Source organism: Cibotium barometz, chromosome 3, assembly GCF_041138505.1.
Source record: "Cibotium barometz isolate CiBa-2024 chromosome 3, ASM4113850v1, whole genome shotgun sequence".
Classification (NCBI taxonomy): Eukaryota; Viridiplantae; Streptophyta; class Polypodiopsida; order Cyatheales; family Cibotiaceae; genus Cibotium; species Cibotium barometz.
This window is the reverse complement of record NC_141048.1, coordinates 34,368,163-34,386,169: the sequence shown is the minus strand read 5'-3', so window position 1 is coordinate 34,386,169 and position 18,007 is coordinate 34,368,163. Positions and strand designations below refer to the sequence as shown.

Genomic DNA, 18,007 nt, shown 5'->3' with positions numbered 1-18,007 from the left:
ATTCATGCAGTGAAGAAAACATGATTTGTTGAAGCTGGAGTCCATTCCGAAGCTTTTGTTGCAAATAACCTCAATCCCCAATCCCCAATGTCTTGCCACAAGCAGTTGTGCTCCACTGGCATCCATACACAAGCATGTGTGTCGGGCTGAGGTGTAGGAGACCTTAATGGGGTCCTAGCATGGAGACGACGACATCTTGGTGAAGGCCACTTGGTATGGACAAGGCAGTACAATAAGCGCAGCATTGAAGGCATTAAAATCAGTATTGTTCATGTCCAGACCTGGTCGACAGCCACATCAGCTGGCTGACTTGATCCTCAGAAAGTATATACTATATAAGCAGAAGTCACAATTCAGCAAAGCATCAAGTGTTCATTCTTTCATTCATCATTAGATATCAGTAGAAGTAAGTAGAAAGGGGCTAGAAGGTCAACCCCTTGGGGCTTTGACCAAGGCCTAACCCATGTACAAGCATTCATGCAACGTTTTTGTATCATATGAATAAAGAAAACCTTGACATCCAGTCTCTCTCTTCTTCTCTCCTGTGTCTTATTTATCTCATTAATTAGTATCAGTGTTCTTAATCAAGCTTAGGGCCATGGATCAGTACAAGGCTTCTTCGCATGCAACATTGGTATCAAAGCATTCAGGCTAAATCCACTAAGCAATGTTCCAAGGACGGTGCACAGTTTCCAGCAGGAATGCAGCAAGTAGATGGAGTGGTTTGCAACAGGGGAAGCTAGAGGAAGCATTGCTTGAGGGTATGTATGCATAACCAGTACATCATTAAGTGCTTAGATCAGTCCAAACGTCAGCAACATGCATGATTAGTTCTGGTGGCAGGTGACCCAATGCTGTGTTAAAGGGTAAGAGAAAGTAGGCATGGGGATAAAGTTGAATAGGTGCGTAGGTCTTCAGCAAAGACTTGGAAGTGGAGATCAGGAATGAAGGTGTTTAAAACAAAAATATCAAAGTCGAAGTCAATAGCAGTTAGTCAAATTGAGTAGAAGTCCAAGGAGGAATGTTGACACAGCGTGCACCCAGTCATCAAGTTTAGTAGAAGGGAATGTCACGTCGCCATGACTAATTCTTAATCCTTTATTAGTCAGCAATTAAGCACCATCAGTAGCATAAGCATTAGGATCAACAATCACATCATCTACAGCAACATCATCATCATCATCATCATCATCATCATTTGAGGGCATGGAACCTTGTCGGCAGCCAACACAACACCAGTTGGCGGCCCCCAGCATAGGGGTCCTAGCATGCAGGCGACAACATCTTGGTGACAACATCTTGGTGAAGACCGCTTGGTATGGACAAGGCAAGCATAGCATTGAAGGCATTAAAATCAATATTATTCATGTCCAGACTTGGTCGACAGCCACATGAGTTGGCCGACTTGGTTCTCAGAAAAGTATATAAGCAAAACTCACAATCCAACAAAGCATCAAGTGTTCATTCTCTCATTCATCATTAAATATTAGTAGAAGTATGTAGAAAGGGTCCAGAAGGTCAACCCGTTGGGGTTGACCAAGGCCTAACCCATGTACAAGCATTCATGCAATCTTTTTGTACCATATGAATAAAGAAAACCTTGATACCCGATCTCTCTCTTCTTCTCTCTTATTTGTGTTAATTATCTCATTAATTAACATCAATGTTCTTAATCAAGCTTAGGGTTGTGGATCAATACAGCAAGGCTTCCGCGCATGCAACACAATGTGTTGGCCATACCACAAGTAGGAGAGACAAGAGTCCAAGAGCATGTGTATGGATTGGTTTTTACTGAAAATTGTTGTCCTTTTCTTCCTTCTCTAAAATGCACCAATTTTTCTGCGTGTGTGTGTGTGTGTGTGTGTGTGTGAGAGAGAGAGAGAGAGAGAGAGAGCACCATATTGGGCCACCTCTGCAAAGGACACGTCTCTCTCATAAATGGAGAGTGCTACGTCCCAAGTCTAACCAGGGTTAAGACCTTCAAGTTTAGTTAACCATAGCCTAGGGGTTAGGCATCTTAAGTGGGGTTTAGTAGCTTTAACGAGACGTGCTAAATTTGGCTCTTGGTTTATAGGTCTAGATAAGTGACTGAGTTAGTTTGAGAGAGCGCTCCTCATACTTGGACTTGAGGCCTTGAGACTACTCCGTGCGTACATCCTTGACTTAGGCCTCGATCGAGGATATATATGAAACTCTCTTTGATCCAAATTCGGAGTCATTTTGTTTTCGGTACACATGTGACAGCTTTGGTTTCATCACAGGTGATCCTTGTCTGCCACTGTCTACCCTGCTAGGTGCTGAACAGTAACTTGCTAATGCATAAAGCCACATTGGGCCTTCATAGTATCTTGGGTTGTCTTTTATGGATGGGTGGTTTAAGTAGATGATGAGACACTTGCTACAAGAGATGGACATACCTTCTTCAGTAATGTTTGTCATTTAAAAGTCTGAATAGTTTTATCCATACGTCCATGCAATGAGCTCTGTTTCTGTCCATATATTGAACTCTATCTGGAGTCTGTACTTAGTATTAGTTGTGCTGAGTTCCTGATCGCTTAAGTCATTGCTAAGAATATTTAGGCCAAGTCAAATATGAGTGACAGACTGAAGGAAGTTCTATCTTTGACTACCCCACCTGAGGAACCAAAAAGGTATGGCTTTTGGTAGCTTGACAAGGAGCCGTTGCCAAGGTTTTCAACACGGTAAACAACTGGTCAGGAAGATCTCCTTGAGGAACTGCGGAGGGAGGCTTTTGGAGATTAGTACTTGGCTCCTTGTGTGTGAAAATTGTGCAGCAGTGAGCACGTCTGGCTGCTGCCATTGACATAAGAGGGAGGAGCACTCTTGCAGATGTGGGCTGACTACACTTGCCTGATGTGTCAGCCCCCTTCCTCTAGTCACTGGTCTTTTGCAATAAGTGTGTTGCATAAGGTTTGGTAACACTTTGTTATCTGATGCAGTGGACTTTGTGAGCATCTTATTTGAAAATTCGGGTGCTGGATAAAAAATTCAGTTTATTCTCTAGTTTAGCATTTTTAGTATCATTCACGTTTTTGTGTTTTGCTTGACTACTGAGATGCTTTGTTCCATGTTTCAGGGAACTGTCTCGTTTTATTGCTTCCGGTAGGCTGCATTGTAAGATTGACAAGGTAGCAGGTGTGCTGGAGACAAATCGTCCAGATGCGAAGAATGCTTTGTACCAAGCTACAATAAAACAAGGGGACTTCCTGCTTAATAGAATTCAAAATCTTTCCAGAGTTGTTGATTTGTAATTGCTTCAATTTGATACGCTAGTTTTGGAACATGAACCTCTCAATAGGTCAAGAGAGCTCGTGGGTTATAGTCCCATTCCCTGCACTTTGGTGCTGTCATATGCGGATTATATGTGGTCCACTGGCTTGTGCGTGCACAGTCTATGTAGGACTTAAAATGCTCCTCCTTGAAGTCTCCACAAGTGAGATGGTTATTTTTTCAGATGTCAGGTTTGTGTCAAAGAGGAACAATTTATAGCTTTCAATTTTGGTTACATGTGCAGTCGTAAGTGGTTCTATGACTAGTGTTGTCTGTTGGATTGCATGCCAACTCAAAGTAAAGCTCGCCACCAAAGGTGATGATGACATTGCCATAGCTTGTATGCTGCTAGTTGTGTCTTGTCATATTACGCGCACTTTTGAGAGAGGGAAGAAAGAAAGCTTTATTAAAGCTATATTAATGTCTTCTAAAGGCCCCAAGGGAAGGGCCTATGCCACCAAAAAGCAGTAGACAACGAATCCATGAGAGTACCATGTTATGTGAAAAAGGAAACTAGCTAACAGTGCTGTGAGAGCTAGATGGCTATAATAACATCACTGGCTTTAGATGGGAGCTCCCCATGTCATCAAAGAATGTCTTGGATTTGCAGCTGACAGGTAGGTCATCATGATGCCTGCGATTGGGGATATCTAGCCCTCAGAATAGATCTAGACATGTGATTGATGTTGCCATGCATACGTTAGCTGATCCCCCCCTGCGGAATGGGATGTATCAACACTTATTTCAGTACGAAATAGTAAGTGCAGTCTATAGGATTGATGAGATTGACTTTATTGAGTAGTCATGGTTGTCCATGGCATGAAGGGGTGGGGCTAATACATAGATATGATTGTTTTTATGGAATAGCCATGGTTGTCCATGGCATGCAAAACTTTATGCCTACTATATGGGTATGCATCTTTAGAGGTGATAAGAGTAGCCAGGTGTTGCATCTTGGGTTCGAACCCTGCTGGCTACCCCGATTGATGTGCCTTGCCCCTGATTTGTGGGATAAGGGGGGTCCCATGGGTACTAAGCCCGTCTCTTCTCTAATGCCAAACTTTAAAAAAAAAAAAAAAGAGTAGCCAGGTGTTGCATCTTGCACTGTGGATCTAATTTTAGTGTGTTCTCCACTTGCATAATCTCTGCAGATACATCGTGAGTTGGTGGTTAGGGAGATGTGGTCAATGGAGGTCTCAAAGCTATAAGCAAATAGAGCATAGAACATATGTTGTTTGCAATGCTCTTATTATGTTTGTTTTTATCATGGATTTTGTTGTTCACTGTTAACCCTCATCACATTACAAGTAATTGCTATAGTGTGCTTACGTTGCTTGTAAAACATAAGCACCCATGAAGGGTTATTATCTTTTTCGGAATGTATACATGGAAGAGTCAATATAACATACGTGGGTGTTATAACAGAGGAGATCTTGCAATTAGTGCCTCTGTCCCATGCAATGTGGTTAGCATGAGTGCAAAATTACTAGAAAGGCATTAAAAACATGTCGATAGGCCCTGATAAATGAGTTTTATCATTGCAGTAAGCAATGACAATGTAACCTGGTGCAAGAGCAGTCACATCTTACAAGATCTTGGTGGTGGGAACTTGAGGCAAAAGAGAGAATTTTATAGCCACCGATATGTTGGATTATGTTAATGTCTCTAAATCCATGAAGAGATTGAATACATCTCCGAGTGAGAGCTTGGGTTAGTAGATGGTGGGTTGTCGTTGCTTTGAAGGTCTCAAGAGGCTTGCTAATGAAAAGAGAAAGACACCTTATTAAGATACTCAAGTAATAAGGCGAAAACTTGCAATATAAGAAACAACATTAATGGTAGATGACTGATTGGCAAGGTAAGTGCACAATACATTTTTGAAGAGGATAAAAATCAGCTCACGTATCAAACAACATTGATCTAGTACCATTGTGAAAACAAACAAAGCAAACTAGTTAAACAAATTATAAATGAATACTAGAAGAGGGCAATTGGATCATTTATACTTTCACGGAGCTACCATGAAGTCACAAAACAACCTCCACCAGCCTTAATGAGAAGGAATGGACAACTCTTATTTAGTATGACATGTTGTTCACTCTCTCTTGGTTTGTATGAGCCAGATGGCCTTTGCACAATCAAAAGGTAGCATTGGAATGATACCATGACATTATACGCTTTTGTTATGCACGTAGATAATATGGTTCTCTTTATATTCAACCACCAGTTGTCTACAAAAATTAATTGATGCATGTCTTCTATAAACCATAGTGAAAGTCTATCAATGTGGAGCAATGACAATGATTGATAAAAGTGTACAAATTTCATCCCTTAAAAATTAAAAGCAATGTTGAATTCAACCCAGGGTTGTTGAATTTCAAAAGAAAAATTACTCTACAAACCGGGTTATGTGAGCATTGGGGTGCACGATACTACATCCCATGTCTTCCAATGGGATGGTGGTGTACCGAGAACTTTGTTGGTTGAGTGCGCTTATTGTTCGAGGATGATAAACGTGTTGGAAATCAATACTCCATTCATGCCATGAGCAGTGTGCAGGTGACGGGTTGCTCCATCTTATAAGAGGACTCCATGTTGCGTTGAGCACCCTATGGGACATCAAGTTTTAGTTTGATAATTCCCAATTTGTCATTTAGGAGTGGTGTTAGAATTTGGAGTTAAATGGCACTGCCAAATCGTAAGGTGTTAGAATGGTTGAAAAAATAAACCTTGTAAAGGTGAAAGGTTGATGTGGTAAACGGTGGCACACGGGTGGTTGTCACACAGGATAATTGAGCGGAATAAGGGAGTGATGAAGGAGGAAATTGAGGATCTAGATGCTCTTTATCTTGAACCCATAAAAGCATGTACTTAGAGATCATTTCTTGAGGGAATTTCGCAATGAGATCATAGCAATTTAATTACGATTAGAGTGTGATTTTTTTTCCAATAATTAGTCATGATGCCATTTCTTTGGTTTGACCCCTTAGATCCAAGTTGTTTTCAGGTATCAGAGTGAGTTAGGTCAAGATGAAGGCAACTCTCTTCCTTTTTCCAACTTATTCTTCATTTAATTGGAGTTCCCTGTACTAAGACATGAAGCAGAGGGTGGAAGAGAATTATCAATAGCAAGGCTTCATGGTGCTCATTTCTAGCAATTGAACTGGGTGTTTTAGTAACAGAGAGAAGAGCAAACCTACCCCCCCACTGTGGTTATTCTACGAGGCAGCATCAACACAATATTCGAGGGCTTGTGTTCAATACAATAGTGCAGCATTCAAGTGACTAGTCTTACCAACAAGTGCATTGCTGAGACCTTGTGTGTATCTGGTGGCAATGTGTTCAATAGTATTGCCATCAATTGTTGCCACGCTCAAGTCAAGTAGAGCCATCTGCATGGGAACAACGTACAAAAGACCACAGTAGCTTACAAAACAAAATTGCCCATAAAAAACAAAATGTATTACAATTTATTACATATACTTGTACAAAACATTCCATATCTTCAACAAAATTGTATACTTTGAAAAGATCAGTGTACAATTTTTTTTTTATAGATCTTGTATGTATATAAACAAAATCCGATAATCTTTGAGATACTACAAAAAATTGGGGCCATGAATTCAATAAAATGTGTCATGGACTTTATACTTCATTTGACACATAATTAAAATTATGTTAGAAGTTGGAAAATACATAACAATGAAAAAACTCAAAGATGATTTTCTAATGTCATTCTACAGAAATTAAACATCATGGATCCTACGTTGCTTGCATCCTTCCAAATTTCAAAGACTTGATCCCAGTCAACTTTGTTCACAACACTGGACCTGTCAATGATACTCTCATTAGATCACCGAGAGTCTTGATTGTTAGCCTGGTTTGCATCACATCCTTTATCATATTTTGCTTTGAAAAACCCCTCTCATATGCCATAGTGCTAGTCGGTATGACAAGAATTGCTTGCCATAGTTTCAACACGTTAGAAAAGTTTTCCTGCCAATCTTGCATCTAGCAAAGGTTTTTCCATGCATTTAGTAAATCCCTCACAATTCAAATACAAATTGTCAATAAATGCATACAATTCTTGTTTGCATGCCTTTTCATCAATTACCAACATCAATTACCAATGAGTTCTCCTTGCTTGTTTGCAAGAGTTATTACAAGAAAAACAGGAAAAACGAGCATCCACAACTGCATGAATAAACTCTTTGGACAATGCAATGCAATTGTCACTGGATCCATCAATAAATGGCCTTGCATTTTTGGATTCATCACTATGGCATGCTGTTGCATCTTCATTTTTATTCAATTTGGGAATCTCTTTGAAGCATAGGTCATGATGATGTACATTACCATTCTTGTCTTTTATTTCTAAATATCCAAATGTGGCACATTTCAAGAATGGTGAAAGATATGTTTTATCTTGAGCAAAAGTGTCCCTTAGGAAAGAGCGCTTTAGTTTATTGATGGTAACATCAACTGCACTACCAATAGAGGTCAAATCCACTTGATCTTCCTATAATTATAAACTCAAAAAGTTCAACTCTCTGTTAGCATATGCAAATAGAATTGTACAATGAATATCCTTACCTTGTACTACTTAGTGACCTTTTCACCCCCCCATAACAAGCCTTTTGATAACTTGATCACGTGGTATGGATTTGGAGAAGATGATGCGCAGGGACATCTGTTGAAGCACACAAGTGGCACACATAACTACCTCCAATAAAAAAACATGAGACAAATCTTGGCCATCTTTTTGAGAATGATGCTAGACAGATCCTGGCAATCTTTTTAAGAATGATGCTAGATTAACAAAATCAACGGCTTTTTCTTTAATTATAATTTTGGGACGGCAAAAGTAGAACCGTAGAAGCCTTTTTTAAAAAAAGTTGGCGATTACTAGAAAGGAGCAACATACTCCGTGAAGACCCCTCATATCCTCATATACTCATGTATACTCCGTGAAGACCCCTCATATCCTCATATACTCCGTGAAGACCCCTCATATCCTCTACAATGTGAGGGCAAGGTAACTATTGGGTGTCTAGCCAGAGATTGAACATGGTACCTCCAAGTTACAAACCACCCCCAATAACCACTAGAACAAGCGCCAAATGTTAAACCGTAGATTGCCAAGTTACTGTAGCAAGCTAGCATAAAGGCTTAAACTTACAAGTTGCTCTAACTCAACTCAAGATGATTTGAGACTCAAAAAAAAAAATCTATTTAAAGGTTGATTAGGTGAATAAGATTATGAGAATGAGGGCATGAGAGAATCCTATATTATTCAATGATATCCACTTAGCACACATTTTCTCCATACGACAATCGTACGGCATATGCATACGAGTATGGAAGTATGGTAAAAATCTCTAACTTGAAACATATACAGACACTACCTTTTTGAGTATTTTCTTCAAAAAACACATAAAAATAGAGTCATTAAACATGATGGAGAATAAGTAAACCTTATAGTATGGAACTGTAAAGATCATAAATCAAATTTCAATCATTCAAACATCAAAATCCAAAGTCTCATGATTCAACATGCAAAGGTGAAGCCAACAACAAAAACATTAACATGCTTAGATGAAGAAAGCTAGAAGAACATGAATGAAGTAGTAGCAAAGCTATTCAACAAGATCCTTGTGATGAGTCATATCTTTATCGTCCCCCTTTGCAAAGAGCTCAACAATAAGACCATCGTCACATCATCATATCATCATCATCATCAAAGTCAAGGGCCTCATTAGCATACGATCATGACGGCCTCACCCACGATTAGCTTCCTGAGCCTCCTCCTCCTCATCAATAGCCTTTTGTAACTCTTGTAGAGCAATTGATTGATCACCATCCTTCTCTTTGTTGAGCATGTCCAATGTAACCTCCATCTCCTCTTTGTTGAGCATGTCCAATGTAACCTCCATCTCCTCATAACCCTACTCCTTGATTTTACATATGAGACGAAGGTTTGTGTGTACAAAAACAATCTTTTCAGTATGTGAAGGTTTGAGCCTATTTCTTCCTTTGGTGTGAATGAGAGAAAATGTGCTCCAATTTCTTTCACATGGTGAAGCACAAGTGTCTTGAGAGAGCACTCGGATTGCTAACTGCTGCAAATTAGGTGTGCATGCCCCCAAATGTCTCCCACCATTTCACACCCTCTTGTATTCTTTTTGCTTCTTTTGCAATTGTATGAGAAAATGAACCTCCTTCTAACTTGTACTTATCACACTTATCAAGAATCTTACCTTGCAATTCCACACCACCTTTTGTGTAAGCCTCAAGCACAGTCATTCAATTCTCATGCACCTCTGGATCACTATCTTGGTCTTTTACTTTCTAAATAGGATGTAAAACATAGCCTACAGAATGCAAGGGTGTATGAAACTTATACCAACGCTCGATACAAATATCTTTGACCTGTTTCAACTTGGTGGAATCAACCCCTTGAAGGTTCTCTATCTTCTCCACCATGCGATGCATGAGGTCATAAACAAGGCCCATGGTGGCTTCTTCCCTATTAGCCACATGAAGAATTTTCAAAATAGATGCACATATGCTCATAATCAATCGAGCTTCTTGCCAAAATGTTGCTCCATACACAATGGATGCCACTTCCTCTACTTTTTGAGTGCGTGAAACCTTGAGTCTTCCAAACTTATCACAAAGCATTAACTTTCATAATCCCTTCTAACATCTCTCATCAAGCAAATTGACCAACATAATAAACATGTATGCAAATCGTGTAAGCGTAGGCCTAACCAAGTTCTTTTTACTATGCTCTCAAAATAAAGGAAGGACTGTTTGCTCTATGTTACAAAGGAGATAATGTTTGTTGTATTCTCCAAAATGGGAGTAACTGATGGAAGGTTGCCAATATCCTCAAATAGGAGATCTATGCAATGACATATACACTTGGCAAAAAATATATTGAGCCACTCCTACTCAACCAATTCTCCACCACGAATACAATTAGAAGCATTATCCATGCACACTTGGACCATGTTTGCAAGCCCAACATCTAGTGTAGCTTACTTAAGCTGCTCAAAAATATACTCCCCGGACTTGTATTCTCCAGAAGTATCTACGGATTTCAAGAATACAGTACCATGAATAGAATATGCCATAAAGTTGATAATAGCTATGCGTCTAGTATCAGACCAACCATCTCACACAATCGTACATCCGTATTTCTTCCATTTATCTTATATGGCAAGCATATCATTATCAATGCATTTGATCTTATTAATCAACTCCTTTGTGCATAGTTGATTGTATAATGGTTGGCTGAAGCTAGGGCCCGCTTGCCCAATTGCCTTGCCATATTCAAGAAGAATGGGCTTCTCACTTTTTAATGAGAAATATCCTCTACATAAAAGAAGTGACATACGGCAATGCTTGCCTCTTGTCTCGTGACTGTCTCGTGACTTGCAACTGCCATGTATGAGCCAATCCTCCCTTTGCATTTGATACCTTTCTCTTCTTTGAGAAAGGCTCGCCACTCAAATTTACATATACACTTGTCTACAAACTTATCTTTGTTAACCCTAAGTGTATGCTCCAAACCTCATCCAAAGCATCCACATGTGCACCTTGACTATGCACGTTGCAATCTCCTGCAAATGTCCTTACTTGCATTGGAAGCACCCGCGCATGATGCAACACCATGGCCCTTAAGACCTAGTATGTGCGCCTTGACATGTAAGGGACCTCCACCTCATGTATGTGGACAATACTTGTGTTTACATGTGTGCATTCCTCTCCCAAGGTCTTTGAATGTTTGTACATTATCCCATTTTGGTCCCTTTGGATGCACCATCTAGCCCTTGCAGGAATTCTAAACCCCAAAACCTTGCAATTAACCTTAAATGTGGGAATAAACATGACCAAAATAGAAAAATAAAAAATTATGAAGAATCCATATGTTTGAAGTCTGAGATTCGAGAGGGGTGGAGAGGTAAAGAAAAGATAACAACCTTGTCAAATCCAAACAAAAACGTGTGATTAATCCTCACTGTTCACGGCTCCGTCAACCTACAACTGCTTGGGAACTTGGCTTAGCATATGGATCCACACCTCGACTTCTTGTGCCACGATATCAATAGAACTTCAAATAGCCACGCTGAAAGTTTTCCTCGCATTAGGGATACGAACCAATAACGGCTAGGCTTTTAAAACCGATGTAGTTATGTTGGTTACAACTACAATTATCTTCCTTGAACTGTTGATTAATTCTCGTCCAATGCCTTTGCCCTCATTGTGTATCCACATTTTAACATGCTGCATGCTTAACCTTCTTTATCTAGAAATACTACCATAATTACTTACCATGTTGATGTGCAAACACTTGCAAGTTAATCATTTCATAATGTTTGTCTCTCAGGTCCTATTACTATAAACTAATCTCGTTTTAACCCATATGACTTGGCTTCTTACATGATATGTGTGTTGTTTGAACTTTATTGTATAATATCATCAAACAATATCATCAAACAAGACTTAATAATGTTCCATGTTTTCTGATTAATTTGTCCGCAGCAAGGAGTGCCCATTGGAGGTAAGGGAAGCAGCAGCAAGCTTAGTGTATGCCACAGCCAAATGCAATGAACTCATAGAATTACATTTGGCAACCCCTTTGTAACTGTAGTGGCTGCACAGACGACCGGTGTAAGCTCCAAGGTAACAATCACCTCCTACTCAATGGATTAACTCGAATAAACTAAGGTTAGTACCTTAGTTTAATGAGATTAAACAGGGCTCACGAAACTAAGGGTTGCCTTAAAAAAAAAACCTTATATGCATGGACTTCAAACACCCTAATATAGTTTTTTCCAAGAAACTCTTTTCATATAATGGCTACCATTGCCACTTTTCATAGTGATCCTTGGCCTTGGCTTCTTTGATAAAACTAACAAAATAGAAATTAGTGCCTTGGAAAGAATAAGTTAGTGGTTACTTCTTCTTATGTTTTACATTTTCAAGGACTCATAAGTTGACATGTACTTGAGCTTGCTTTGCATTTGCCAAGTTCTTTAGTGAAGTTTCTATTTTGTGCTAAAAAAAGAAAAAGAAACCAAAAACATGCATTAGCTCCTTTGGGAAGAAGGAGTTTGCATTTACCGCTTGACTTTGCTAAGGAGTTAACATGTGCTTGATTTTGCTATGCATTTGTCAATTTTGTTAGTGAAGTTTTTGTTAGCATTTGACACAATCTTGATCTTGATTTGTGTTTGTTAGTGACTCTATCACAAAACTTAGCACATGAATAATATTTTATATATTATTAGTGCACATGACATTGCTTTTCTATTACAACCAAGAGTTGATTTGCTTTATCATAGTTTTCCCAATATAAGTGATTCTCCTTCCAAAAATAAATCTTTACACTAATTATAATTAATCTAAAAACTTGCTTAGCTTAGGAAAATATCACTAAACTTAAGACAATCGAAATTTAATGTTTTACTTATTTGAAAATCTTCATTGAAAATTAAATTAAATCAAAAAAATTTATTTTTTAGTTACAATTTTTTATTTTAAAAAATCTCATACAAAAAATATACATAAGTTTTTTAAACGAAATGCCCTTCGTACATAAAATTTTCTTGTATAAAAAACGTATGTTTTTTTAAATGCAGTATTAAATAGGAAAATGATGAGGAATTATTTATTAAAAAAATGTCAACTCAAATAATGCAATGTAATATGTAACTATGGAAATGTTTATTGCAAAAATTATCATGATGACTAATTTTCAACTTGCCGAAGCTAAAAGTAGAAGAATCACACTAATCTCCTGATAATTAAGGTAAAAAATTTTATGATAAGAGAAACCTTTGTAGAAGACACTAACTTGATTCAACGGCAGCTAGATTTTATTGTAGAAGCTCGCCAAGGTAGGTGGGGATAGTTGTATTCCTACTTTTATGTATTTTTTACGTGGAAGCTCACTAAAGTAAGTGGGGCTAGTTGTCGTCCTACTTTTAATCATTTTTCCCCATTAATTTAGTTGATTAGTTATCTCCAAATTAGTGTGAATCAACTCAAGGAATTTAGTAAACAAAAAAGTTTAGATGTAAATATCAATAAATCAAAGTGATTATCTTCCATAGCATGAGGGCAAGAGAGAGAAACAAGTGGAAGTGCTAGACTCATACACATAAGGGAATAGTATTTTTAGGTCCACAATTTATGTAAATAAGCAATTGAGACTCTCCTTGGGCAATGGTACTTAAGACTCTCCTTGGGAATAGTATGCCAATTTTTGTATTTAATTAATATTATATTTTGGCTTGGTGGAGCGTTTATATTTATAATGGAAATTCATATTCCATGGTTAGCACATTGTAGATGTGTAGGAGATTAATATATTTATTGTAAAGGCACTAAGGTTTGTTTTTGTAAAAGAATACACAAATTTGGATGGAAGTAAGTGTTCACACATTGATATATGGGGGTCTAGCCATGCACTGAGAACACATATTCTCATACATACCCATGCATATTCTTATCCATATGCAAGTGTTCACATGCATATAAGCACATGTTACACATAAGCATGTTCACTCATATCCTACCCATGCATGTTCACATTTATCAATGTTGTTTGGGAACACATGTTCCCAGACATAACCACACATGATCACATCCTTCATATAGGGGGATTATTTATGGCAAGCTATTTCAGGGTGCGCTTTTTTCGAATCAAGCGAGAAGATTCTAAAAAGATTCCCTCCCTCCAACTCTCTCTCTCTCTCTCTCTCTCTCTCTCTCTCTCTCTCTCTCTCTCTCTCACACACACACACACACACACACACACACACACACACACACACATTCTCAATTGCCTACCACAAAGGTAACACAAAACAAGATATTGTAGAGTCGAACCCTCTACAATGAGGTTGCTTCCAATAAGGTTACAGAAGTCCCAAAATACTATAGGACATAAAATGAGAAAATTTGGCATGTGAAATGCCAAATTTAAACCATTAAAATGTCATGCATTTAATGGTCTAAATTAGGTAGGTTCTTCTACAAAGACAAGGCTTTGTAGAGCTCCAAGTCTTAAAGGATAGGTTGGTGGATGAACATATTCTCGTTCTGGCTCAAGCCAAGAACACTCAAATTTATGAAGAACAAGTGCTTGCATGCAAGATAATACTTTTTCTTGGATTCTCTAGCTGCAAAATCTTAGACACGTACAACATAGTTTGTCTTTTACATGCACATCATATTTTCCAAAGCATCACATCCCCATGCAATTCAATCTTGAAAACTTCATGCTTGTGCTCCAACCTTTGTACATCTTCTACCACCCTAGCTTTTATTTTAAAAGCAATGTTTATTTTTTTTGTCCTGTCCTCTGATATCGATGTTGTGGAATACCTAGCTCTTATGCCATTTTGCATGCGAGCCACCTGCCTCTGTGCTGCCTGTATAGTGGACCTATATGGTGGTTCTTTATTACTTGCTGTTAGAAAGGACCTTATAGTCCCCCACTGCTAGTAGGAGGGGTGGGCATGACAGCTTCTGCATTCTTGCTCTCCACCTAGTATTCATCTTTCCATAATGAATACATCTCCTCTTTTGTGAAGTTAGTTTCCACAACAACTAGCCATATCTTGGGTGGCGGATTGGGCTTTGGGTCTATGTTGGCATTCACAATATAGCAATGAAGAATGTGATCTAGGCAAAACCACATCCACCATCTGATGAGATCATTAGGGTGCTTACGATACCCTTTGAATGATGGTGCATGCACACCCTTTGTAGATATGGTTATCTGTTGCCCACACCTCTTACCACCACGAGGAGTTCCGCTACATGTGTCCTTGTTGTCAATGTATGTCCTTCGAATTGCCCACATTGCTTCATTCACCTTACAATCAATCACACTAAACTTTATGGCTTCTTCTATTCTTTAAGGAGTAGTGGTTGTATCATGCTCCTTAAAATTGATCTTCTATGGCCTCCCTACATATTTGCGGTCTCGTACATGAGTATTATACTCCATACAATGCGTTATCTCATCATCAATATCAATGACAATAGTGGCTGGTCTCTTGTGACGTGCGGTTTCTTTGTTATCGGTGAGGGGGTAGGCGCGTTATACATGGGTGTTCCTTTAGTTGCCTGATTGACTATTCAGACCACTTGGACTAGGCTTGCAAACATCCATTCCTTTAGTTGCCTGATTGACTATTCAGACCACTTGGATTGGGCTTGCAAACATCCATTCTATTAGTTTCTCCAAGCTTGGTCCTCTTCCAAAGTGCTTGCCTTGAGAGTAAGAGACAGCCTTAGTGCTTTGCAAAATTGCAATTTCCATATCTGTATTGCATGCGTAATAAAGAGAAATCTTACATCTATATCCTTCCCCTCCAAGCCAACTCTCATGCTTGCTCTCTGCTAGGTTTGTTCTTGGGATATTTGGATCATCATTACTTCTCTCTACTATTGTCATGACACTACCCCAATGTGCTATGTGCACCTCCCACTAGCTCAACCAAGAGTCCATTGCCAAAACATTCATATCCATGACATAACCATTGCATCACCATTGTTGTATTAATCGAGCCTCTACTGATGCAACTTCACTAGTAGGAGTCATGCGCCACTTCTCACACATTGCTTTGTGCTCACCTTGAGATGTGGTGCACACATACTTTATTATGTGGGCAACCATGCTCTCCTCCCAATGAAATAGGTAGGATCTCTCCGTATCTATCAAGACATTATTTTTATCACCATTGAATACATGTCAAACTACATTCTAGTCAGCCTATGCCTTGTTTGCTCTACGAAATCAAAGAAATCCTCCCTTTCACAACCATGGTTTTCCATCACCTCATCGATGCACTCCCAAAACAAACATTGCGACTCCATGTCCTCCTTTTTTTTTCACATGTCGCAATTGTTAGAAGATCATGCATGCTATATAAAAACTCAAGTCATTTGCAATGTAACACATCTGAAATCCTTTGACCATATTTATTATAACATTTATCATATACTACCTTGGGTCGTACACATGACAAGCCATGGTCACCCAATCTGATGCTCGTCGAGTGTGGTCGAATTATATCTATGCATGTCTAAGGTCCCAGAGCCAGTCCTTTGCATTTCGTCGCATTTGTAATATGCTACCTTGGGTTGTACACATGACAAGCCATGGGGTTACCCAATCTAATGTTCGTCGGGTGTGGTTGAATTGTATCCATGCATGTTTAAGGTCCCCAGAGTTGGTCCTCCGCATTCGATTCACCAAATCTAATCCACAAGCGGATCCAATGGTGGACATCTTGAAAACAAAGCACTTCTCATCTGCAAATCCTTGTCTTGGGAACCTGCTTCCATGGAAAAAGTCGTAAGTGCACTCTAGTTTCAACTTCAATAATGCATCCACCCAAAGCTCTCCTTAGAAGGCCCATTTTGGGCTGTAGTTACTAACCTTCAGAACCTAATTATGAAATAGTGTAGGTTTCACACTTTACCTATTTACATATTTAAAACTCATTTACAAAAACATAACTGTCCACAACTAAATTAATTTACCGGCTGTCTTCCACCAACGGTCCTATCTCCTCTATAATATTGATGAACTCTTGTTCCCCAATGAAATGTGAGGAACTACCTTCTTACACTAGCATTGCCATCACGATTTCTTTGCCACACACATTTATACCTTTCTTGCCCCGCCACTGCGATCTACTCCTAGCACCTTGGAATCATTTGCTTTGTCCTATTAGTTAGTCCCTTGGATGTGCTTGCATGTACATTATGTTCATGGATACCAATGTGTATAATTTATCGGCTCATCGTTTCATCAGTAGAGATGGGATCACATAATAGATGTAGCAATTGCATGAAACAATGCACATTGTAGGCATTGAACAATAATGGCAAAGGAGCTTTCCAGATGCATTGTTGCACTCCTCTCCACTGGTTTAGTGGCTTTAGCATCCTTCCACTAAAATGTGATGTGTTTGAGACCCTATGGTTCTTTAGTCTCACGGGCAAAGATCATTCACACACTTCAAATTACCTAGGTAATGGCTTCTCCGAGACACACTCCAGGGAAGGTAATGTTGGAGGTTTACGGCTTTTACCACCACTGGGGATCATACTTATGTTCCATGGAGTCCATTCTTACATGTGATCTCATGGTTGTTGGGAACTCAAATGCAATATCACCGTTATATTGCTTAGGAATCTCCATGACCTTGATAACCTCTTTAACATTTAACAACATCTCTTATTAATGTGTTTCCCTTCTTCATGCTCCAAAGATATTCCAAGATGCTCTTACCCTTTTCTCTTGCAACAACAACGGTGGATGAGGTTGATACACCAGCTTTGTTTTTATCTTATAGGGGACTGTATAAATCTATCACGTTTGATTGAGTTAAGTCCTATGGTGGGTAGGCTATCTAAGATGGCTATTGGTTGTGGGCTTGAGATTAATGAAGCATCAACTATTGTGGAGTAATTGTTTGAAGAGTCTTCAAGTATATATAACTCCTTTTTCTTGAGGTAAGCTTTAGTGGGACACACAACTCTTGGGACCCAATATTTAATCTAAAGAATGACATACTTGTTTTTGTAAGAACTTTGTACTCATGAGAACTTGACCATTGGTAACACATAGATTCTTCTTAGAAAATGGAAAGGAGCTTGTGCAACTCATTGTAAAAAGGCGTACAAA

General features: G+C 38.9%; 1 protein-coding gene across 1 annotated transcript in view; it reads left to right on the top strand.

Moving 5' to 3' along the window:
• LOC147639989 (26S proteasome regulatory subunit Rpn7) overlaps positions 1-3,529 on the top strand; it is a 29,734-nt gene extending 26,205 nt beyond the window's left edge. Inside the window, exon 8 of the mRNA XM_086775969.1 lies at positions 3,098-3,529. Coding sequence (XP_086632095.1) covers positions 3,098-3,272 — 175 coding nt within the window. The 3' untranslated portion in view covers positions 3,273-3,529. The remainder of the gene's footprint in view (positions 1-3,097) is intronic.
• The last annotated feature ends 14,478 nt before the right edge of the window (positions 3,530-18,007 follow it).